General features: G+C 45.1%; 8 protein-coding genes across 8 annotated transcripts; 6 read left to right on the top strand and 2 right to left on the bottom strand.

Annotated features, from left to right (window-relative positions):
• Nucleotides 1-274: 274 nt before the first annotated feature.
• BP5553_08466 (Aminotransferase) lies at nt 275-1,660 on the bottom strand (the record flags this gene model as incomplete). Its single annotated transcript, XM_032017089.1, has 3 exons — nt 275-655; nt 709-851; nt 901-1,660. 3 exons carry the CDS (start codon nt 1,658-1,660, stop codon nt 275-277), a joined length of 1,284 nt encoding a protein of 427 aa, XP_031866520.1.
• Nucleotides 1,661-3,654: 1,994 nt separating this feature from the next.
• On the top strand, nt 3,655-4,652 carry BP5553_08467 (Uncharacterized protein; the record flags this gene model as incomplete). Its single annotated transcript, XM_032017090.1, has 2 exons — nt 3,655-3,900; nt 3,954-4,652. 2 exons carry the CDS (start codon nt 3,655-3,657, stop codon nt 4,650-4,652), a joined length of 945 nt encoding a protein of 314 aa, XP_031866521.1.
• A 2,632-nt stretch (nt 4,653-7,284) lies between these two features.
• On the top strand, nt 7,285-8,311 carry BP5553_08468 (uncharacterized protein; the record flags this gene model as incomplete). The annotated part of the gene is made up of 4 exons (XM_032017091.1): nt 7,285-7,660; nt 7,719-7,884; nt 7,939-8,039; nt 8,100-8,311. 4 exons carry the CDS (start codon nt 7,285-7,287, stop codon nt 8,309-8,311), a joined length of 855 nt encoding a protein of 284 aa, XP_031866522.1.
• An 827-nt stretch (nt 8,312-9,138) lies between these two features.
• Nucleotides 9,139-10,135, top strand: BP5553_08469 (uncharacterized protein; the record flags this gene model as incomplete). The annotated part of the gene is made up of 3 exons (XM_032017092.1): nt 9,139-9,442; nt 9,498-9,689; nt 9,738-10,135. 3 exons carry the CDS (start codon nt 9,139-9,141, stop codon nt 10,133-10,135), a joined length of 894 nt encoding a protein of 297 aa, XP_031866523.1.
• Nucleotides 10,136-10,584: 449 nt separating this feature from the next.
• On the top strand, nt 10,585-12,072 carry BP5553_08470 (Phosphotransferase; the record flags this gene model as incomplete). Its single annotated transcript, XM_032017093.1, has 1 exon — nt 10,585-12,072. One exon carries the CDS (start codon nt 10,585-10,587, stop codon nt 12,070-12,072), a length of 1,488 nt encoding a protein of 495 aa, XP_031866524.1.
• A 467-nt stretch (nt 12,073-12,539) lies between these two features.
• BP5553_08471 (uncharacterized protein) lies at nt 12,540-14,924 on the top strand (the record flags this gene model as incomplete). Its single annotated transcript, XM_032017094.1, has 2 exons — nt 12,540-13,155; nt 13,210-14,924. The coding sequence occupies 2 exons, from the start codon at nt 12,540-12,542 to the stop codon at nt 14,922-14,924; spliced, it is 2,331 nt and encodes a 776-aa protein (XP_031866525.1).
• A 1,934-nt stretch (nt 14,925-16,858) lies between these two features.
• Nucleotides 16,859-17,338, top strand: BP5553_08472 (uncharacterized protein; the record flags this gene model as incomplete). The annotated part of the gene is made up of 1 exon (XM_032017095.1): nt 16,859-17,338. One exon carries the CDS (start codon nt 16,859-16,861, stop codon nt 17,336-17,338), a length of 480 nt encoding a protein of 159 aa, XP_031866526.1.
• A 2,284-nt stretch (nt 17,339-19,622) lies between these two features.
• On the bottom strand, nt 19,623-20,908 carry BP5553_08473 (uncharacterized protein; the record flags this gene model as incomplete). The annotated part of the gene is made up of 4 exons (XM_032017096.1): nt 19,623-19,975; nt 20,055-20,161; nt 20,230-20,437; nt 20,509-20,908. 4 exons carry the CDS (start codon nt 20,906-20,908, stop codon nt 19,623-19,625), a joined length of 1,068 nt encoding a protein of 355 aa, XP_031866527.1.
• Nucleotides 20,909-23,660: the final 2,752 nt, after the last annotated feature.

Genomic DNA, 23,660 nt, shown 5'->3' on the forward strand with positions numbered 1-23,660 from the left:
TTATTCAATACATGGAGTGTTGAGTAATACCAGTCATGCGTGTCTCTTCAAAATATAGCCAGTAGGTAACTTTTCATCCCTCTAAATCTATTTTCACCCCAATGTTCTAGATTGTACATGTGAACAACATCCGGACGTTTACCTCCCACCTGGCCTTAACTCTGCAAACTCAGGATAACCTCCCGAGCTTTTCTCGATTCGTCTCGAAATTATATCCCAATCCCCCTTTTCCCTCCTGTCATACATCCAGGTGAATTTAATCCACGCCCATCCGTCACAACACAGCTTTTCCAAACCCCACACTCGCCTCGTCTCCACCCCCAACATTTCCTCTGATTTCTAACCAGCTCTTAATCCTAATAACCAACCTTTCCACATCATCAAAAGTGTTCCCTGCGTGCAAACAAATTCTAACTCTCTGCGTACCTTTGGGTACAGTTGGAGGAACAATTGCTCGCACCATAAACCCGCCATCTTGACAATACCCTGCCAGACCTCGCGGTTCTGGAGTCAGAAGTGCAAAAATTGGAGAACGTGGGATTTCATTGGGAAGTTGGAGGAGCTGGCCTCCTGTGAGTGGATGTTTGGTATATGGTAATAAAGTGGTTAGTTGGTGATACATGTGTTCGATGAGTTGGTTGAGGTAAATGATGCGCTGATATCCAGTTAGCGGTGGTTTTGGACGTTTGGCACAGCTTTATGACTTACGGACTCAGTCCCTCCCTGTGTCATTAGTGTATAGACCACTTTGATGGCAGCTAGACTTGGGAAAGACATTGCCGTGCTGTATATCAGCGGTCTTGCATAGTTAATCAAATACTCTCTCGTCAAAGGCGTGCAAAGCATGGCGGCTTCCACAGTCAGTAAAATAAGCATTTAAAATAGGGAGGGTGAGTTTACCTCCATTACAAGCCAGCCCTTTCCCAAAAGTATGGAGCCGAGCAAAAATCCTATCTTCCAGTCCAAGACTACTCACAATTCCTCTCCCCTGCGCCCCATAAATCCCATTAGAATGCGCCTCATCCACGACCACATGTCCATTTCCCTTCGGTAACAGCGCTTCCACCAACTCCAAAATTACCTCAATGGGAGACAAATCCCCATCCATAGAATACAGCGACTCAATCGCCACAAACACATTTCTCTCCCCCACCCTAATCCTCTCATCTGCCCTTAACCCCTCAATCTTCGCTCTTAAATCACCTACTGAATTATGAGCAAAAGATACACAACTCCCCGCTCTCGATAACTTCATTCCTTCCCTGACGCTAGCATGGACAAACTCATCGAACAGCACCACGTCTCCAGTTTGCGGTACACAGGCAAAGAACCCCGCGTTAGCATCGAAACCAGAAGTGAACAGCAACGCCGCCTGGGCACCATGGAAAGCCGCAATCTCCCTCTCCAGATCCTCGGCATAAGCCGAATTGCCATCTAAGAGGCGAGAGCCGCCGCTTCCTAGACTGAAGGATGGGGAGTTGGTTAGTTCGGCGAGGAAGGCGGTTTTGAGAACAGGAAAGCAGGTGAGTGAGAGGAAGTCGTTGGAGGAGAAATCAATGCTGGCCTGAGGTGTGAGGCTAAGTTTTCTGAGGCAGGAGTTGGCACGGCGGTTGGTGAGGTGGGCATGCATTGCGGTGTGAATTGTTGGGGGTGGAGGCATCGTGAAGGATGAGATAAAATAAAAATGTGAGATATGAAGGAAAGCTCTTAAAACAACTGATTATTTTTAGGCGCAGTCTGAGTTTTGGTTGAGAAATGAGTACATTTTGAAGTTATCTTGGGTGTCCGGGAAATTTAGCCGAGGAATACTATTAATATTTTTAGTGCCTCGGCTTTTAAGTTACATATGACTTGAAGGAATAGCTACTAATGCAAAAGTCTATGTCTACCCTAAAATAAATGAAATTAAAGATACTCATACAAATTAATTTATAAATAGACAATAACTATTTATTCCTATAAAGTACTTTTAATAAACTTTTTACTTATTTTTATCAGCTCTATATATTTACTTAGGTATTTCATTAATATAGTTATACACTTCTATTATCGTAACTTTTACTTATTTATCTTAGAAAATTTATTTTTACTATTCCAAAAGTCTATTACTTCTTATACTTATAATACTAGTATTAGTAGAAACTCTTATATTACTATATAATCTAATTAAATAAAATATTTATATATTTAACAAGACGAGTATGTAGCGCCTATAGAGGTATATATAGAAGCTCGCTAATACTATATAAATATCCTTTGCCGAATATACTCTTCTTCGGGACTAAAATCAATTCTTGACTAATATAAACAACGAAGCTAAAGTTCGCCGATTGACCAAGTTAGTAGTACTAGGGAAGGCGAAGGTGATGAGCTATGAAGATATCGAGGAGGCGCGAACAAAGCGTGCGGCGAAAGCAGTTATAAAAGGCAAGGGAAAACAAGCTCGGAAGCGGAAGAGTGCTGCGCCAGAGGCAGGTGAGCCAGAGCCAGAGCCAGAGCCAGAAGTGGCGCGGATGTACTAAAGCGCAGGTTGCGGAGGACTAGATGGCTGCAAGAGGAATAGAAAATCATGACTCTGTTCTTCAGTTCGTCTGGATTCGTGACTGTGCAGTAGAGTTAGACTCGCCATATTCTCGCGGGAAGTTACAAGGAATCAACTCCTGTCAATTATCAGCGAGTACTCTTTACGCGCGTCTAGGCACTCTCGCCCTCTGTCGGAGTGCGCTATCCGCAACCCTCTGGCCTCAGCGCCGCTGTCGTATCTTGTTCCACCTCCCGTTACGGCTGCCTAGTGACCTGATTGTCGATATTAGATTCGGTGCAGGGCAGACCAGCTCAAATTTTTTTGTTGTGCATAGACTTGTAGGAAAGTGATCTAGGAGTTGATTACATATCGTAGTTTCGGACTTTTGCACGCGCCATGCCGCCTTCAGAAAGCCATAAATATCGTAGTAGTCATCAGGACCGGAAGGAATTTAAATTTCCGAGTCGAAAGAGGTCTTCAGAGGTTGAAGTTGGCGTTGACGGATAGAATGACGGTCCTGAAGCTGACATGTAGAAAATCGGTGGGAATGCCAGAAGGTCAATTGAGCGGCGACTCAGTCTTAAAAGCCATGAAGGCTCCTATTGGTTCTGGTTGATGCAGCGGCATCCACTCTCGGGAGGTTTCTTATAAGGCAGACTGTACTGGGTCTCGGATAAATGAAGTTTGATTGGCTGAAAAGAATTACTGAACCTCCAAAAATGCTTGCGGGCCGCTGTCTTTTCTACTAGTGCCTCTCGGGGTTGGTTTTGACGTGACGTCGGTGAACGGCGAACACGCATAATTCTGTTGATTTGTGAGCAAGCTTCCACATTGATATCATTTGTTTTCGTTACTAAGCGGGCTAGTATCATATGTATGAACCGTACTTTAAAGAGCGGCAAAGAATTTACGAGCTCCGTGATGTCACCGAAGAAATGTAGTACCTCAGAACCGCGAACATTACAAATCAACAGCTTCACGATCCTGATTAAATTTTACTGTAATTGATATATATACATCTTGTCCACACCTCAAGGGCCTTTCCTAACGAAGAACAGCACCTCTTCATACCTTGAACTATCAGCGAGGTCACATACCTCCGCCTCCTCTTACACACGACTTCAATCACGATGGCTCCTACAATCCTAATCGTGGGTGCAACAGGTAATACGGGTCGAAGTGTGGTGGAGACCCTTTCGGACTCAATAAACACTAGCGAAGCACTTGCAGGACATCGCATCATTGCTCTCACACGTTCCTCGAACAGCTCTGTTGCACAGAAACTTGCCAAACTCCCGAATGTGTCTATCGAAGAGAAGAATTGGGTGGACATCAGCCCCGACTGGCTCCGTGAACGCAATGTTGTCAAGGCCTTTGTATGAGTACATATGCCCAGTTATATCTGCAATCTACTAATCTCTGCTCAAAGATTGCTTCTCACAACGAACCCTCCCATTTTGCAGACGAATCAACATTCCACCTCGCTGCCCTTCACGCTGGTGTAAAATATGTCGTGCGCATCTCTACCACCGCTGCTAACGTTCACCCTGACTATCCGGCATACTACCCGCGGCAACATTGGGCAATCGAGGCGTTATTGAATTCACCAGAGTTTGAAAAGCTACAATGGACATCTCTGCAGCCAAATACCTTCACCACCATGGCCCTTGGGCCTGCCCTGGAGCTCATCAAGCAGTATCGTAAAGATGGCAAGCAAGACACACTGGTCTTGATGGCTGATGAAGATGCGCGCGTTGGATACGTTCATCCCGACGATGTTGGTCGCTTTGCGGCTGTACTTCTCTGCCAGGAAGATTATTCCGTCCATAATAAGGCCAAATATGTGCTTAATGGTCCGGAGGATATCACAGGGAAGCAAATCGTGAAGTTGGTTGAGCAATATATAGGAACACAGGTCAAGAACGTCAAATTTAGAGATATGAGCTTCATTGATTCTGCGGCGGCTTCGGTTAAGGAGAACAAAAGCCTCATTTTATCCATCAAGTATGCCCCTGTTACAGCCTGGGAAGGAAAGTGCTCGGTCGCAACAACTAGCAAGGAGGTTAAGGAGCTAGCTGCACCACAAATTACCCCTGCTGGATGGCTGAAGAGTGCTCTAGAAGCATAAATAATAGACTGGAGGAAAAATAGATAGGTCAAATAATACTTCCTAGCTATGCCTTAGAAATTTTAACACTGAGCAAAGAAGTTTTATTACTCTATGAGACTCAATCCTTCGTATTGCAATAGACAATATGTCAACCAAGAAAGTAAACTGAATTGAAAAACCATCCCTTTATGATAAACACCTCCCCTGTCTCATTTTAGTACCAAATGCTTTTCCATAATAATCTTCCATCTCTCCTTCATTCTGTCTCACGCCTCCTCTACACGCTCTTCCCACGAGCGTCTAAAGGCATCGTCGAGCATATCTTCGTCCCATTGATAGTATACCTCGCTCTCCAGGGATATGTGGCTCATAACCGTCTTTCTGATCGTGCACTATTTCCGCCTCGTCTGGCTCGAATGGTCTGCTAGGCAGTACGGTGTCTGGAATATCCTAAATTTCATCCTCTAGATGCTTTCTGTTCTTAGGTTCGGGGTGTTTGTTACATAACAAAGTCTCCGATATATACACATAGTGATCTACACATATAACGAGAATGTCTGGCACGACACAAACGGCCTCGTTACAAACACCGTGTCCGCTATGATACACTGGTTCCGTTTTAGTCGGCGGACCGGAGTAGCTGATTTGACTCCCCTCGAAGCCCGGGTGCACTTTCCAAGTTACTGAAAGTGATATATAGCAACATGAAGCCCACGTTCGTTTGAAAGTGTTCATACCACGACGATAGCAATAGCAGTTCCTACGTCTACGATAAACTTGCAGAGTTGTACCGCGTCGGCCCCAAAAAGCCTGCTGAATAGCTCCACCTAAAAGAACAGTCCAAAAATGCTAGACAAGAAATAGCAAACGAGACGCGAAAGCGTAATCGAAGCCTTCTCAAAGTTTCTCAAGCGCCAAAATCGGCACAAGAACCGCAAAAGACACGCCCACAAGGCCGACCTCCTAAAGCTGGAGTAGCCACGAAGGAAGCCCCCAAACGCGGTCGTGGGAGGCTACCAAAGATGGCGAACAAGATCATTAAAACAAGCCTAAAGAAATAAAAGCCGCTGTTGTAGACGATGATTGAAAGTTGTTGCAGGGAGGGACTTGAGAGGTAGTAGAACAGATAGAGTTGCGTTATCAGCCCATCTTTGCAATTCCCCACCTTGGCAGGAGGAAAATGCATGAGAAAGCGAGACGGAGGTGAGGCAGACTTCCGTAAACCTTGTACTGGTAGCGGAGAATTTCATTTTCCTTTCGGCGACAAGAGAAGCCGGATGACGACCGAGATCGAAGTGCTTCGTTACTAAATGGATAAATTTGGGTTTATAATACGAATTTCAAATCATCTATATCCTTAAACTTCTTCGGAACATCTATAAATTCGTAAGAACAATTGTTTAACTACGCACAATACATATTGTATTACTATAATTTTTAATTCTATACGTCTACGTTTCGTCTTCGGAGCTCCTTGCTCGGTTTCCTCTACAATATTTGCGATATTTGCACTTATTCTTTGAGATATCTCCTCCCGAAGCTCTTTCACCTCGTCACGCAGCTGCTTTACCTCCCTTTGATGTACTCTCCTCAGGGGTATCCATATTCAACTAACTTACACTATAGATAAAGCAGTAGTTATATTTGGAAAGTGCCCACTTTAGGTTCGTTAGGAACTCGTTTGAGCTCCTTAAGCATAGTCATCAAAACTTGTAAAATTGATATGAGAGAATAAAGGTCAGATTAAGAGTAATTTGCCAAAAAGCGAGAAGTCAAAATAGGTGACTATGTGGTTAATCTTGCTTAGGATGATTAGACTTGCTTAGGTGAGTTGCTCAGGATGCTGAAGTTACTCAGGCGAGCTGACTGAGCCGAGGGTGATTAGCGCCTGAGCAGAGCGGCAAGCTTACTAACCCTATGCGATGCACAAGAAAGAGAAAATTGATTCATGATACCTATAGATTTTGGTCGCATTCTACTCTGTACCTAGGGTATTATGCTAGATGTAGAAATTGAGACGGAGTCATGTGACTTTTCCTGTTCCCCCTTTATGTTAGCGAGAGAATAGGGGTCAAATAGGGGGGAGGAATGGGAAGAAGGGAGACAGACGCAAAAAGTAGAAAAGGTAGTAGGTACTATTCTATTAACATCCGCTCTTATAACTTATCGCGTGCTTGATGTTAATTTATTTAGTAAAGACGCGGTTATCTACTCCTTGTTGCGCGGTATATAGTTTAGGGCTAAACTGCTATATATGCTCTACTCTTTAGTATAGATATATTCACTCTCTCGGGAAGCTATAGGTCCTCTAGCTAAATCACGCGATCTCGGTTAGTGTCTTGATGTTATCCTCACCTTACAAGCCTTCTACACATTCTACTTTATTTCTATTCTCTTCTCCCCACCTCAACAACCCACGTACAGCCACACCTGCCAACCCTGCAAAGTAGCTCAACTCTTGTAAGTCTCTCTGCCTACTATTTATTATACTATTATACAGTGTCTCCTCTTCATATACTACCTCTAGCTAGAGACGCGAGGTAGTTCTTACTGTAGATCGAGGTCTATACTTCACCTTCGGGCTAGCTGTTCAACTTAGCCTGTCCCAGGGTACTAAGTTGCTAACTACCCTGTTATCACTCTAGACGTGATGGCAATCTTGGCCAATATTCCCGGTATTCAAGTGACGATTCATATCAACGGTCAGCCATTGCCCGAATACAACTGCAAGGACTCGGAGGGAAATGCTGGTGCTGAAGGCTTGACAATATGCGAAAGGTATATCGAGAGCCGGGCCGATCGAGAATTTGAAATTAAAATGGGCTTAAACCCTCTGTACAAGTTCGACTCGGATGCTCTAACTTTTAAAGTTGAGATCGACAAAGTGGGAATTCTGAGCTCTCTCTTTCGCAAGGAGAGGTATATTAAGGAAGGCAACGCAATACAGGTGACTGTGAGCGGTGTAAGAGAGGCAGTCGATGGGGAGCCCTTTATCAGAAAGCTCAAATTTACCGAAATACCAAAGAGTCAGTTTTCGTGCCTTCGTCATACAACTATATACCCCCCCGCTGACTTATTCTTTAGGCTTTCGCAATTTGGAAACTACTGAAGATCAGGATAGGTTTAGGGGTGTAATCAAAGTGAATGTATTTCGCGCGAAGGTGGCCGGGTATATCTCTCAGGTCCCAGAACAGAGATTACTTAATCCAGATTTTGCTGGTAACCGCGATACCAAAATCCACGCTGCCTCGTACGAATCATCACTTCCCCCTCTAACTAGGTACATTACTAACGTTTACCGTAGGCATGGTGGGATGGAAAAAGCCACACCTTTAGTGGTTTATAATATGTGTGACATCGGACAGCACCCACTCGCTACCTTCATCTTTTTCTATCGTCCAAAGGGTAGGTACTTGTATCTTTGGTTTTTTTGCGCGCAAGTCAAGGCTGACAAGGTACCTCTAGAAATGATCCAAAAGCTTGACCTCATTCCTGTTGATAATGCTCCAAAACCTACACCGCTAGCAAAGTCCGAGATTAAATGCGAGTCTTCAAGCCCCCTCCAAGCAGACGACAAGAGCGATATTGATATCGACGCCTTCTCAGCTGAAAAGCAACGCGAACTATATGAGAAGCTGGCGGCAAAACTGGCGTGTGACTGCATCGAGCTCTCTTGATTATATTGGCTCACTCTTCTATGTGCCAGGACTCTGGAAAAAAGGATGACATCTCCCACCTACCAACATCCAGTGGCGAAGTCAAGAAGCAGCGAATTAAAGCAGAGTTTGTTGACTTAACCGAGTCAGATTGAATACATCGTAGGTATGTTCGAGGGCTGCACACCATCTGTGATATTAAATGAGAGGGCCGGATACATTTGGCTGATTGTTCTCTATAGGTGCCACATGTGTATCAACTGATGGATGCTTCCAAATTGTTTACGGCTTGGGAATTTTCGATTTGTTTTTAAGTCTGGCCTGTCTAGGCATCTATGACTGTCAGCTTGTTATTTTCAATGAAGGAAGTTGAAAAATAAAGCTGTTAAGAAGCCTCTTTGATGTTACATAAAGTGCTGCAGTTTATTGATATTTCCAAGCTCTTGTGCCTTTCTATACCTGATGAATTTGAATAGCATACTGATTAAATGATATAACAAAAAGGCTTAGTTCCTCCTTAAAATTGTATTATTAAAGGGGATTATACTGGTTAGAACGATATAATCTGGCAGTATTATCTTGTCCTGGCAGTTTCGTCTCCCAGGGCAGCGTACCGTACCCGTAAAAGCACGCCGTATAATGAAGTTAAGTCTTGACATTGCTTTTTCTTTAACCTGTAATTCCACCGGAATGTTTGCTCTTCCCAGCGCGAATCCAGTGCTCCTGCCCAATCAATCCGCTGTGCAGGGGTCTGATCCGCGACATTCTGGATACTTGCTTACTAAGCTGCCTCATCTGCGCTGCCACAGCCGCGTTGCAACCAACGTCACATCACCCATTCCACAGCTATGGCTCAGGTCTACGACCACTTGAATCAGAATAGCTCTTTTCCTCAAGATAATATACTGAATCTGGTTAATGAGCGACTTCTCAAGCCGACAGATCAGCAGCAAACCAGCAAGCTCAAAAATTACTTCCTGGGCTACAAGGAATGTTTGGACACACCACCATCTCCAGCACTTTCGGATCAAGATCAATTATTTTCATACCTCGAACAGGGTGAAGAGAGCAGCACGAATTTCGACAAAGTTCCCGCCCTTCCCCCTTCTTGTAGAGTACTACTTCAAAACCCACCAGAGGTGGAATCTCAAGGTAAGCTACAATTGTTCGTCAACAGCATCACAAGGCTAATCGTTTTTACCATCAGTCAATTTTGGGAGGAACAACAAGTCAAGATCACATTCCCAAAATGAGCCCGAACGCAGAAAAGGAAGCCGTGGAACTGAGCGGAAGGGAAAACGAGGATGTACGAGGAGCGACGCCTTCAAGGCTAGTAGAGTTGTGAAAGAATACTGTCAAAGCACTCATCATATGGAAACACGGTCACGCACTGGTGCTTGTAGGCTTGAGTAATTGAAACGAGGCAGGGGCTGGAACGAAACGATAGCAATGGGCCTTCTTGTCATCGAAAATGATCGCGGGTATCATGATCAACATGGTGGAAGTATCAACCTCACTCAACGTGGTCATACCATCACCTCCACGACACAGAAGGAGACTTATTTCAATAAAGACTCCTTCCGATCGACACCTCTCGGCGTCACGAGAGCTAGAAGAACGAATGCGAGACGACATCACCCACGCCGAGCCAGCGAAGTGCAACTGGAAGGTTTACGAAAGACCCGTAACAGCAAAGGAAGGGTTCTCCATGTTCTTATGCCACCTCAGTCAGGGTGGGATCTAAGTGGCCAATCATGCCTTACATCTCCAAATTCCATGGAAAGCATGAATGAATCCACATGTGAAGGCCATATTTCCTTTGGATCGCCAACACTTTCGGCCTAGGAGATGAGCTCTTGTATCATGATGCCCTCATTTTATCACGACTACAGCGGCGATTGGTTCAGGCTGCACAGATAGCCGTCGCCGTGCGTCAAGCATCTCGTCTGGATTGGCTGAGGTGGTACTTTTCCTCATCAGCCCTTTCTTAATTGGTGGATATTATTTGAGGAGAAGCGCGCGGCAAAAATCGACAGACCACATCAGCTACGTCCTGACTTAGAAACATGTCCAGGGTTAGGTTGCTTCACAACCCGCCACGCCCTTGGAATCGAATTTAGAACCAACACCTTCCGGCTTTGTGCTACGCCTAACAGTGAGGCCACAAATACTTGGCGGTCCTAGTGTCTGTCGCTTTGCCACGCCCTTCACATTCCGGCCCTGTACGTTCTCTCCGGCTTATCTCATTCTCCCGTCATTCAGAACCTTCATTGGCATATCCCATCCTATCTAGAATGGTAGCTCGACAGGACTCCGATAACCTTGCATGGGACCGGAGTGACGAGCTATGGGAAAAGGCGATGAAGCAAGTCCGATTGTCATCCACGTGCCGCAACGTTGAATCGTTTGCCAAGACGATATTGGGGCAATCCGCAACCTTGGTAACCCCATTAATTATCGGAGGCTTCAACGTGTTATACCCTATTCGAATTGAAGGATCATCCGATAGCTTTCTCGTTCGCCTGCCCTGCCCAAACCAGGCTGTGTTTCCAGAAGAGAAAACGCTTGCTGAAGCCGCCACGATAGCTTGCATCACCCAACGCACCCAACTTCCGGTTCCAAAAGTCTTCTGTCATGGTGTGGATCCTGAAATTGGGCCGTTCATGATTATTCGAGACCTTGGGTCTCGACGAGGCATGGGCCAGGCCCTGGAGGCTCCCCGCGAGGATCCTAATGAGACGCCCATTTTGCATCCCAACATTTCTGAAAGCAAGCTCAAGAGCCTGTACGCTCAAATGGGACAGTGTTTGCTACAGCTTGCACAGCCTATTTTTCCAGGCATCGGTGCTCTCGTCGAGATAAACCCGGGATCCTACTGTGTAGCAGGAAGACCCCTCACACTTAATATGATCAACATGGTTCAGCTTTCTAATATCCCCAAGTCAATTTTCCCATCCGAAGGCACTATATACCAAACCGCTGATGACTGGTACGTGGTATTGGCAGAAATGCAAATTGCAACTCTCCTCTTCCAGCATAACGACATAGTATTGTCAGAGGATGACTGCAAGACCAAATATATCGCTCGCCAACTATTTCGCAGATTATCCAAGCAAGGCCGGCTATCAAAGTTTGGGTTTTCTGATGATAACTGGTCTGCCTGCTCCAAGCACGCTCGTGCGAGGTTGCCCGCGCCGGACGGTTCGGGATCTTTCCGCCTCTGGTCTGATGATTTCCGGCCAGCCAATGTTCTCATTGATGATAATGACCAGGTTCTTGGGGCTATCGACTGGGAATTCGCCTATGCTGGGCCAACGCAGTTCGTCTTGGACCCGCCCTGGTGGTTACTACTTGACGTGCCCGAGATGTGGGATGGTGGCATTGAGGATTGGGTAGCTGTCTACGAAAGACGGCTGAAATCCTGGCTTTCGGCGGTGGAAGAGGCGGAGCAAGACATGAGTCCCGACTCCTTCCTGCTCTCGGCGTATATGCGAGAGAGCTGGGCTACGGGCCGCTTCTGGCTCAATTATGCCGCGAGAAGGAGCTGGGCGTTTGACGCCATCTACTGGAAGTATTTGGATGAGAGGTTCTTTGGTGAGCGGGAGAAAGATGTCCCTCCGGAAGAACTGTGGAAGACTAGGGTGCATCTTCTAAGTAAAGAGGAACGGGCGGCAATGGAGCCGATGGTACAGACGAAAATGGAAGAATCGAAAGATCGAGTTTTGGTTGAGTGGGACGCTACAGAGGCGAGGCAGCGACTATCCTCCTTTCTATTTGACTAGTTACTAAGACGCTGAATCTCACTGTGTGTCCTATTTTTGTACTCGCCTCAGTCTGCCTCGACGCCTAATAGCTTTTAAAAATTGTAGTAGGGGATATTGCGGCGATTCGCTACCTATATAGTAGCAACAGCTCAGGTCCAAAGACGGAAATGGAAATTGCTCATGTCGAGATTCCGATATCGAACTACCTGTTTCCTAAATCTTGAATTACTTCCACTGGCTGTCAGAATACGGATTGGTGTTGCTGAGTCAGACTTGACGTAAGCACGTCCTATAACCGCCATGGAATTTTGCTGCAGCCAGATATCACTCACCGCCTGTAACCTCGCTCCCTTTGGAATTGGATTTATGTTCACCATAACTTGTTATGAAAACGTAATTTCAAGCACCAAACAGTAATGAATTCTCGTCAATTTCTTGTTTTTATGAATTATTAGCTATGACGGTCCTTTTTTGGCCTTAACATGATGACTAGCGATCTCTCAGCCTCGTCTCCCCACGCCAACCTCTACACAGCACACCCACTTTCACCGAACTCAAAATGCATACGTATTATTGATATTCACGCTCCTACTGCTTTGAGTCCAAGTCAAGAACCTGAAATTATCTATGCCGATCTTCGCGTTATCGATCTTGAAAGTCAGCCCTCTTTCGCGGCTCTTTCGTATGTCTGGGGAGCTTATGCTCCGGAGCCACACACCATTTCATGTAGCAATTGCAAAATTCCTGTGACTGCTAATTGCTATTCCGCTCTTCTACATCTTCGGAAGAGGCTCGGGAGATTCACTATTTGGATCGATGCAATATGTATCGATCAAAACAGTGATGCGGAGAAGTCACAGCAGATTCCTCTTATGAACCGCATCTACTCAGATGCAAAGGCAGTGTATGTATGGTTAGGAGATGGTAATCCTGCCACTGATAGAGCGATGAGATATCTAGCGAATGCCGGCAAACTTGAGTACTTTATCAAGAATTCCACTAGCACCGAGGAGGAGGTCTTTTCGCCAAGGCCATTTGCAGCAAGCTTTTCGGTGTATACGTCTCGATGGAGCTTCACAAGACATCCGTACCTCTTTGAAAGTATGCCTCTTGGACTTCCTTTATTTGATTTCGCTGACACTTGATTTACCTTAGGTTCTGCGTCCGGATGGCGTCTCCCTGCATTTATGCGTATTAAAAGATTCCAAAATGCGATATATGCCACCTATGAGGATCTAGAAGATCTCCTCTCAAGAGACTGGATACGACGGCTCTGGACCTATCAGGAGATCCTACTCGCCAACAATCCTATTGTGGTTTGTGGTAACGCGCACCTTCCATGGTCTCGATTTGAATTGAGTATCATCTTTCTTGAAGACACCGGCGTAAATTACGAAGATATAATAACGCCGAAAATTCAGGCACTGAGGTCCTGGAAGAGGGTCGCATTCTCTAGGGAGCGCCTGATTGCATTAGAATCAAATAGACAGATGCTGAACAGCTCTTTGACGAATACCCAAATGCCGCGGCTGCAACAATATCAGAAATTCGTTCATGGTATTGTTGGATGGAGAAACCAGTTTCTGACAGTGTTCTATCCCATAATTGGCATTTCCTGCGGGATCACCATAATATTCAGTATTCTCACCGCCATCAAGTTTAATGATCCTTCCGCTCGCACCGTACTCAATAAAGCTGGCTGCATCTCCATTCTCGCCATATTTTCAATCATAGTAGTACTGTCCTTCTCGGATCGCCTTCGGCGCTATCTTTGTCACCAGCCTGCGACTCGAGCGCCAGTAGAGCCGACGGTATCTGATGATTTGGTCGACGGGCTATCAACTCGACATGCAAAGGACCCCAAAGATATGGCGTTTGGTGTCCGCACCGTCTTACAAAAACGATCAAATCTCAATCTCCCGGCCCCTGACTACTCAGTCTCAACTGGGCAAGTCTATAAGGAGCTATCGATTCACCTTATCGAAATATGTGGCTCGCTACATCTATTGGTATTTGCGGCCTTAAAGAGTTTTCCGGATCAGCCATCGTGGGTTCCTGACTGGTCTTGCAGCTTGTACGATTTCTGGCCGGGCCTCGAGGTGGATATTACCGATTTCTATGAATACAGAAGCGAACGAGAAAGCAAATTGGCTCAAAATGCGAGGACAATACCTGTCCCACGCTTTCGATTTTCAACATTGAATGATCGTATCCTCATCGCCTGCGGCCGCCACCTTTGCACTATCAGTACGTTGTTTGAATTCCATCTCGCGCAAGATAGCTGCTGGGGAACAGTTGATCAACCCAATTGGGAAAACCTCCAAACAATCCTGGAGCTACACAAGCATCACACTGGCTCGGGAAATTTCGCCGATTTTTTATCACGCTTGTTCCGCATAAAATGGCCACCTAGCCTAAGCTCTTCCAGGCTATTGCATTGGATGCACTTCCTAGAGTCTCATCGTGATAAGGATCTTGCCAATGCTTTTACTATTCTTCAGAGGAGCGACTCGATATCGTTTCTATCTTTCCCGAGTCGTTATGGAGCTGGCCTAAAGATACTTCAAAAAACTACCTATCGAGATATCTGGGCAACCCATGTTGAAATATCTAATACTATTGCGCGACTCAGTCGAGTAGCGTTTGCCGGAGATCATAAAGAAATAGGGCTCTGTTTACGTAGCGCGCAGATCGGGGACTGTGTCAAGTTTATCCCAGGCGCACCGCTTCCTGTTGTCCTTTGTCAATCAAACTGTGACGGATTGTCGATACTTGTCAGCCCGGCTGTTTTCGCGGATGAAGAATTCAATGTTGCGAAGGCAAGTGGGATGGGTAATGGACTGGAATATGAAGATATCATTCTGAGCTAGACATCTCAAACTTCAACACTACTAGTCCATGGCTTGTTAGAAGAAACATTGAAAAGTCCTACAGCTCTTGCTTTACTTACAAAGGACGATTTTGTTATTCTACGTATGCAGCTTAGGAGTTCTCGTTTCTGTTGGCCTTATTTCATTGCCTTGTAAAAGTGCTCACACTTATTGCCAAAATTTGCAGCACCTTAGAAGTTGGGACCGAGTGCCGCACGAGCGTCGTAGTCCGGATATGCTTAAAGCCAATAAGCTTATGCGGGTTTTACTGTGCAAGGATTGCCTAAGGATGCTGGCGGCACAGTCACTCCTTGGCAATGCTTCTTTGTACGATTTTGCAACTTTCTCGCATGCTATTCCAAGATCTTTGAGACGATCTCTACCGAAAACCAGATTAGGTCCAAGGAGGGATTTTATTGGCAGATCAAAACAAAGTAAGTAAGCTTCCTAATATAAAGGGTTCTTGCTCTATTTCTTTCCAACTATACCAAGTACACAGGTGCCCGAATCAAACAATCAACTATCTAGTATCTATTGCTCAAGTTTTAGCTGGTATTTATCACCAGATTCGCAACAAAGACAAGTGTGTGATTATGTTTGGTACTACGGGGAAACTTTCATGGACCACAGCAAGGAGAACTTCTCAGGGAGCCATAAGCATCAAGCAGGGCGTTTGAAGGCGGCCCAAGCTCCTTCCAACGTCTTTTTAGGAGAGCCCTCCATTAATAATGCTGTGCCGCTGTGGAGACACTATCTAGCCCTCCGGATTTCAAATCTATCTGCAGTCACAATCCACGCACTCTTGGGTACTGCAACCACAGATGGCTTTACCACATATCGAGGAACCAGGTAGCTAAGAACCTACTACCTAGCCACCTTTTCAAGACTAGGTCATTCTAGAGACCAAATCTAGTTGCGTATCCCGTGGATTCTCCGGAATCCCCGACGAAGCCTTGGCACCTATAATTCGAATCCCAGCAGATACCACTTTCCCGAGTCTCCAGAACACCATGGAAAAACGTGCCAACGACAACCGAATCCTAAAGTGGATGGAGAAGGAAGAAAAAGGTAGGGTAGTACCGGCTTATGGAGGCCTATCTAGGCAATAAGCCTTTCTCACAGTCGTATGCACATCTCCGAAAGACCCTAGGAATAAGAGGGTAGGTTGAGCTTTGAAGTAAAGGCGGGGCACAGTAAATAGGCATATTAATACCCGACACCCAATAGGGACACGGCGCATCATCCCGGGCCCGGGCCCTCCAAACGTGTAATGGAGTAAGTGACAGGGAGCTAGAACAGACTCAGGACGGCCATGGAAATAGGAAGACTCGTGACGTCGTAACGGGCCAAGAACCCCCCTTCTTAGACAGGCAGACAGATGTACTGTCATTCCGTGCAAATTTGCTGCTGCTTACTTACCTTGGTTACCTACCTACCGATCTATACCTTTTTCGTCTAAAATATAGTATCGCAGCCACCCGATATATCAAGCACAGCCCGGTAGCTTATTGCAGACCTTATTGGGAATAATTGTACCTATCAAAAACCCCGCCTTCGCATAATCAAAATGTAGCTGCATGTATTGTGATCCTCCAGGATTTATTAAGAATTCCCGGCACGCTCTATCTAGATTCTAGAATCATCATCGTACCTACTACCTATCAACAACTTCTTCCCCCGTATAAACAAATGCAACTGTACGGATTGTCATCCTCCATGATATATTGAGATGAATTCCCTACCCACCCTACCTAACGCCTACCGCCGAATACAATGAATCGAGGTATATATTGTGAGTAGATAATTCCATTTTTGCTCATTTTCCTCGTCACTCTCATGCTCATGCAGCAACAACCTTCCTTCTTATTGTTCCAATTCTAAAAAATAAAACCTATAATCGAGCTCTCCTCAGTCCTACCAACCTTTCATCACCAATGGTGGGCCCCAACACCTTTCGGCGCTATCTGGCCGCTACCTTCCTCCTCCTAAGCTTTGCCCGCAAGTCATACGGCATGTTCTACATCGTTCAGAAGCATATGCAATCTATGTACTCCTGCGGCACACATGGAGAAGAGTGCTGTGAGGATGACTTCCCAGTGTGGGAGTTACATTCTAATATTCCCGGGCTTCCACCCCAGACTACGGCCTGCACGGATAACCTGGGCAAGTACGAAGCCAGTAACTACAGAGGGAAGATCGGTACCTGCAAGTACGGCGACTTTACTGGCTTAGGCAACAGCTGGGCTTTCTGCGAAACGGACTATGGCGGAAATCTCTATCTCAATGGCTTGCATAAGGTCTGCAATAAGGTCAACCTTTATCAGGCCTATATCTGTGTCCAGTACCCTACTTGTGTGAACTATGGCGAGATTGTTATTGCGTGCTACGATGATGCTTGGCATTCAGGCTGGTAAGATCTTCAATAAGTACCTTGATCAAATTTAGATCATTTTAACTGACACCATCCCTTTAGATCTCGAATACAGCTTGCGTAACAAGATTCACGGGTGGAGAGGCGGAGTGACGGAGCCAGTTTAAGAGGTTCTGGGAGATATTTTACTTTCTTAGTTACCTTTTGTTGATTGCTTTAAGTACAAGAGAGAACTATAATCTAAGCTTACTGCTCCAACTGTTGTATCACACTCTATATTTCGGTGATACCATGGCCCCCGGGGTATCCATATTAAATCCTAGGTAATCTATAGAAACTTTGTTCTCAAATGCTAAGCCTTAATACCTTATAATCAAACACAGAGGCCAAAAGCAACTAATATCGCCAGGCCACATAGTAGGAAGCTATAAGTCTCGTAATTAAATCTGAACACCCTGCTTTGTCCGGTAACTCTGGTTCCCTCATCACTCTTCTCGCATTCCCGGATTGATGAACGACTTAAAAATTAAGAATCAAACTAGAGGAACCTTCCTCCTGCCTACCCCCCTTCCCCCATGCGCCGGCCCAGTAGCAATCTGCCTGTGGGCGGTGTCTAATGATTTAATGTGCCTCATACCGGATGAATCCAGAAGTTACCAGAACCACTCTTAGACATGCCGCAGTGTTGTTAAAGACGCATAAATTCCTCAGCATCTCCAATATGCCTTTCTCGTCGATGAAATCTTAGAGAATCCGGTCCAGAACACATTTGTTACAGTCGAGGCATTTTAGTTATGCAACATTAGAGGCTTTGACATGTTAGCGGGTAACTTTTTGTAATAGAAGAATTAAAAGCATAGGAGGTTGGAAGAGAGTCCAGATACAGATCTGGACAGAGCTATAGCATTAGCACAATCCCCAGCTGCATCCCTGGGTTCCAGCCAGGTGATCAAAAGCGGGGGGGGGTTGGATAGAGTCGATAGACGATACGGAAGCACAAACTGCTCTGTTGCGGGGACACCCGCTGAGACACAGCGAACTCGGTTGATGGTATGGGCGTCACTTAACTTACGGCGGAAGATAAAACAATCTTTGCGCATGGATTGGCCAAGAAATTTTGAAAACTTGACGATAGCAAGCATTTCCCAAGTAGAATTATACTCACCAAGCAGCCGGGGCAGAGTTCGCTCCTTATGTTGCAATTCTATCTCGACCTAATCAGTCACAGAATCGGAAAGCTTGTACTTGAAAGAGGTTCTACCAGTCGAAAAAGAAGAGGACAATTGTGTAGTTGGAGTAAAGTTAATTTTCTCTATCTTTATATTTGAAATGAAAGGGCTGGAAAGGGGCTAGGCGAAGAACCCACGCTATTTGATGAAAAGCTCTAAAGGCCCAAAGCTCCTTTCTATCAGCTGGTCCGGCACACTTGAATATCTCACCAGGACTGATTGATTGACCTCTGCTTCCCATCTTCCTCTTCGGCGCTAAATTTATCTTTACTACACTCCTACGCAATATCTGGGCGCCAATCCCCGATATTGGAATAGTTATAGTGCCTGTTTTATGCAAGTCGAATCCAATCAAACCGCTAAGACTGAAGTTTTGCGAGACTATCTAATGAACTTCTATCTGGTATAGCAAATTCGATCCTTGGGATTGCCGGCGCCCTTGCCATTAGGCGAAATAGCCACGGACGAAACAAAGGTTATATGCCCCTTGTGCATGTTGGACAGCCGTTCTTTGATTCATGAGCGAAAATGGTTCTGAGAATTTCTAGCAGTAAAGTTTAAAGTAATATTAGTGAGGCTGAAATCCAAGAAGAAGACTTTTGTAAACCAACCTGATATAATCTATACATGATTCAAGACTTATAAAGCTGAACGCCTCTCCTTTGGATAGATATGAAGTGGCTTCTTGAATAATCTAAAACACAAGCTTGTAATTCCGCTATCGAGAAGAGGGCCATAAGAAAATACCGATTTGTCTCCGCATAAATGCAAGTGAAGGTATACCTAGCGAAAATGGAACATCTCTAGTATGTAATCAATACGTGCTCTTGTACGATACGCTGTACTCTTAGTCAACCTCTTAAATACTTTTTGTAGCTGAATTAGCCGGTTATAACATATGTTGGTAAATAGTATAGTTGAAACCTCATGTAACCAGTTTGAAAGTAAGGGACTCCGATCCAGATCTACCACCACTCTCCATCTAAGTCCATCCGTGTCCTTTCCCTACGGAGTCCATTGCTCCATTTAATGCAAATTACGCCAGAGTTCATTCATTCCCCCCAAAATCAACCATCCACCACGCACTACCATCTCAAATTAATCCTCGGCAGTGAAATCAACTTGCTCATGCTTAGCCTTCTCCGAAGCTCTTCGTCGCTTTCGTGGCTCCCTGTCCTCTAAGTGCTCCTTCTTAATCCTTTTCATATTTCTTTTCTTGCTCCCTACTTTTCCCTGCTCAGCAGAAACGCTACGGCGACCCTGATTCTCGGCTTTGAACCGAGCCATAAGCTCTTCCATTTGAGGGTTCTGCTCGGCCGTGAGAGCTCCTGGTTCTTCTTCTGGCGCAGGCGAGGATTGCCGAGAGGACAACTCTGACTCAGAGAAAGATGAACTGACGGAGGGAGATGGGGATGGTGTCCGAGGGATCACTTGGAGTTGTTTTAGGGCGTCTATTTGCTTCAGTAGTTGAATTTGGCACCAGCATATGGGCTATGAAAGGCAACAAAGGGTGGCTGGGAAGGAACTTACCGAGAGAGCGATACATGAATCTGAAGACCACGAGGGGATGGTCGTCGCCGTCTTTCTTCTGTGTTGTCCAGACGGTTCCTCTCATGGTCTTTTGTGCTTTGCCTAAGCTACATTCTGTCATGTCAGCTTCTTTCTACACGTATAGCATGGAATGGAAAAGGAATGAGATGCTTACACAGTCCCATGAGTCTTTGCATCTCCGCCCTTCAACGCCTTTTCTGGGACATCGGTCTCTTTATTGTTAAGAAATTTGCTCGAGTCGCCAGGAGTCGCACCGCCCAGAATGCCATAATTTTCTCTGTACACCTTTATCTCGATAACGCCGATTTTCTGTAGTTGCTGGGCCATGCGTTTAACCTTTGCTATCTCAGGCGTGTTGCCGTCTATAATCAATCTTAGCAATGCCCATTTTCTAATAATACCAAGGATTACAATGGGAAATCAAGTTACTTACTGGTTGTGATTTCGGCAAACCTAAAGTTCCTGACCACGCAATTTCGGCCCTTGCCCACCTTAACGCCCATAACTTCATCTTCCCACGTTCCACCATTTTCCTTCACTCTCGGTCTCGCACAGGTACTAGTCCACGCCGGGACGCCATCAATGACGATATGGAATCCACATTTTGAATCCATTATGTTGGAATACGGTTTTGCTACTAAAAGCTTGATGCTGAATACTTGGTTGGTCTCAGACACAATGTATTTTGATATTGTGTGCTTGGAAATGTACCTCGCTACCGCGGGGTCAGCATGCTTGGGGGCGATTGGGTCCGGATCATCGTATTCTTCAGTGGGGACGCCGTTGATTAAAATTTGAGCTGTGATGCCCTGAAGGTACGGTGCTATTGCCATGATGAGAACGGCTTTGGTTGATGGCGATATGTTTGAAGAAAGGTGAGTATTGGATGATATTATGAGGAGGTATGGATAAAGGATAATTTTAGTGTTTAGAGTTTAGAGTTTGATATGGAATGTAAACTAGGTGCTGAGCAGCCTCGTCAGCAGTAAGATTATTGTGAGGTTGGTTTCGGAGTCGAGTAAAGCTTGGGTGTAAAGTGAAACCCTTCAATGTTTGATTACCAAGGATATTGCCTCTTGCTAGGTATGCAAGATGAGAGGTATTGCTTCTGCTGCTGAAGCGTATCTGGGTAATATTTGATTTGGGAGAGTAACGTGATGCTGAGAATTCGCGACCCGCTCAGCTGTGGATCCGTGATTATGATTTTGACTTCTGAGGGTGATATCATATGTGTGACAGTCGAAGGTTGATCGGTGGAAATATCAGTACAAGCGAAGTGGTTAAATTAAGGGTGATTAATGGTGAAGCAGCAATGAAGGCTAACTTATGTAAGTTGGAAAGAAGTTGGAGTTTATTTGTATGCAGCTCTTTGTGAGTGGAGAGTCGTTCATTGATTGTATTCTAAGTGGAGATGCACCTTCCATCCAGCTACAGTTCCTTGATGCCATAAAACCACACCTTCATCATTCCCACGAATCAGCCAGAACAGATTTCTTCTAGTTTCTCCCTAAAATATATTTGTACCAAAGGTCGCCCATCGAGAAATCTAGGGGAACAATCTGAACAGCTCGTTCAACAAAGTAAATGTGGGTGCCCAAGATTTACTCATGCAGGATGCATCGATACTTGTATCCCACCAAAATGGCTGAAACTCCCCCAGAAACTCCCTTCGAGGCCCGTTCGAAAACAAATTCATTAATTGCTTTATCGTTACTTCCCTTGCGTTCAATTATCCGTATCTCCATCTCCATCGCCTTTTTATGTCTCTTTCCCTAACGGTTTGGATAATCAATCTTGTCGTCGCTCTCGATCATGACTTTAACATCATCTGTGTCATGTTGATCAGAACGCTCACATTTAACTCCAACGACTGGACTGATTATTCTGGTTTGGCCAACATTACTCTTTGTGCGGGTCAGCTGCATATAATCATCGCATATATGAGGGGCCTACTCGCCCTGATATCTTGTAGGCGAATTGCACCCAACATCTTTTCTTTCTCGGTTACATTCTCGAGAACATTATCAATAACATTGTTTGGTAAATCTATAAGCTTTACTACTGAAGGAGCCTCTGGATCAGGGCCTGGGGAGCGCGGAATTATATATAGCTGCTGAAGAGCCTCTATGGTAAGGTTAGTATTCCGCTAATATTCCGCTACAAGACCCCAACTTGCTGTACGAGCGATATTTGAACACAAATACTGCTAGAGGATAGTACTTGCCATGTAAAATTTTGCACTGACAGACGTCGCTATTCCCATATTCGTCACTTTTCCAAACCTATATTAAATCGTTTGCATCTCATATAGTCATGTGGAAAAACCGCTATTTCATACTCCGTTATATGAGATTTTGGATCCTCGATGAGGGACTTTTCCTTAAATTTGAAAGAGGCGCTCATCTCAGTGCCGACGAAGTCTTGGTGCTGTCGGCTGCCCCCCGATCGCCTTGGATCTGAAGATCGATAAATCTGGACTCCAATCTCGCCGATTTTCGATAAGCAATCATTGTGTATAGCTCCCATTAGCTTGTCCAAACTTTCATTTGCTATTGTTGCTGCTATCAGTATGGAAGCTTAGGTGCCCTGGGCAAGTCCGAGAAAACCTTACTAGTTCTAAGTTGTGCAAACATCATGGGTCGAATTATGTTACCTGCAGGTGTCTTCGTCACAGATCCTTCCAAAACAAGGTCAATCGGCTTAGTCAAGTTATGCTTGCTTCTGAAAAGCCTAAAGTCAATAATGTTACCATCAACCACAGTAGTGACGAAGAGGATGGATAGCCGAACTTGTACGGATCTGGGATCTATACTTTCAATGGGAACGCCTTCCCTGTGACTGATTCGACATAATTTGTGGTTGTGTACTTATTGTTATGTTGCAGTATACGCAGATCATGTTGATGGATAACATCATTAGGTGTTTCGTATTCTTTGCGAGGCTCACCATCCGTGAGAACAGTGACCTCAATGTTTGGGTGCTCCGAAAGGATAGCCGTTGTTAGTTAAATCGCCGTTGGAAAAGTATTTGGTGGGTATTGAGGAAGTAATGGAGACTAACAACGCAAGGTAGATGAGAAATAGCAAACGGGGCCACCTCAGATGGAGCTAGTGAGGCGTCTGAGGCAAGTCTACAACTTGTTACAACGGCCACGGCTACACTGCTATTGCGAACCAAATTTGAAAACTTTATACAAGCTTCTTAGAAAGCCTATGGGGTGCTTTGTGCAAAGAATACAGACTTTAACAGCCTGTGACACGCAGACGTATTATTTCAAAACAAGCAAAGAAATGTTTGACTAACTTAAGAACTGTATTATCTGTAATTCTCCCCAAAACCTGCCACCCTACAACAATAGCATGTCATTAACATAGCGAGAAAGTCGTACGGACACTATCATTCGCAAGGAGAATCCTGAGTCTCGCTCATGTAATGCGTCTCGTTGATATCTAAGCTACCCAACTCCGTAAATAGCCATTAGAGCATTGAATGAAGGATCTTCCAACAACTGTGCGGCAGTGATTCGATGCTCTGGAATGTAAGTAAAGCCTTTGTACATAACAGACAATGCATACTGCCGCTCGT

Source organism: Venustampulla echinocandica, assembly GCF_003357145.1.
Source record: "Venustampulla echinocandica strain BP 5553 chromosome Unknown scaffold_8, whole genome shotgun sequence".
Lineage (NCBI taxonomy): Eukaryota > Fungi > Ascomycota > Leotiomycetes > Helotiales > Pleuroascaceae > Venustampulla > Venustampulla echinocandica.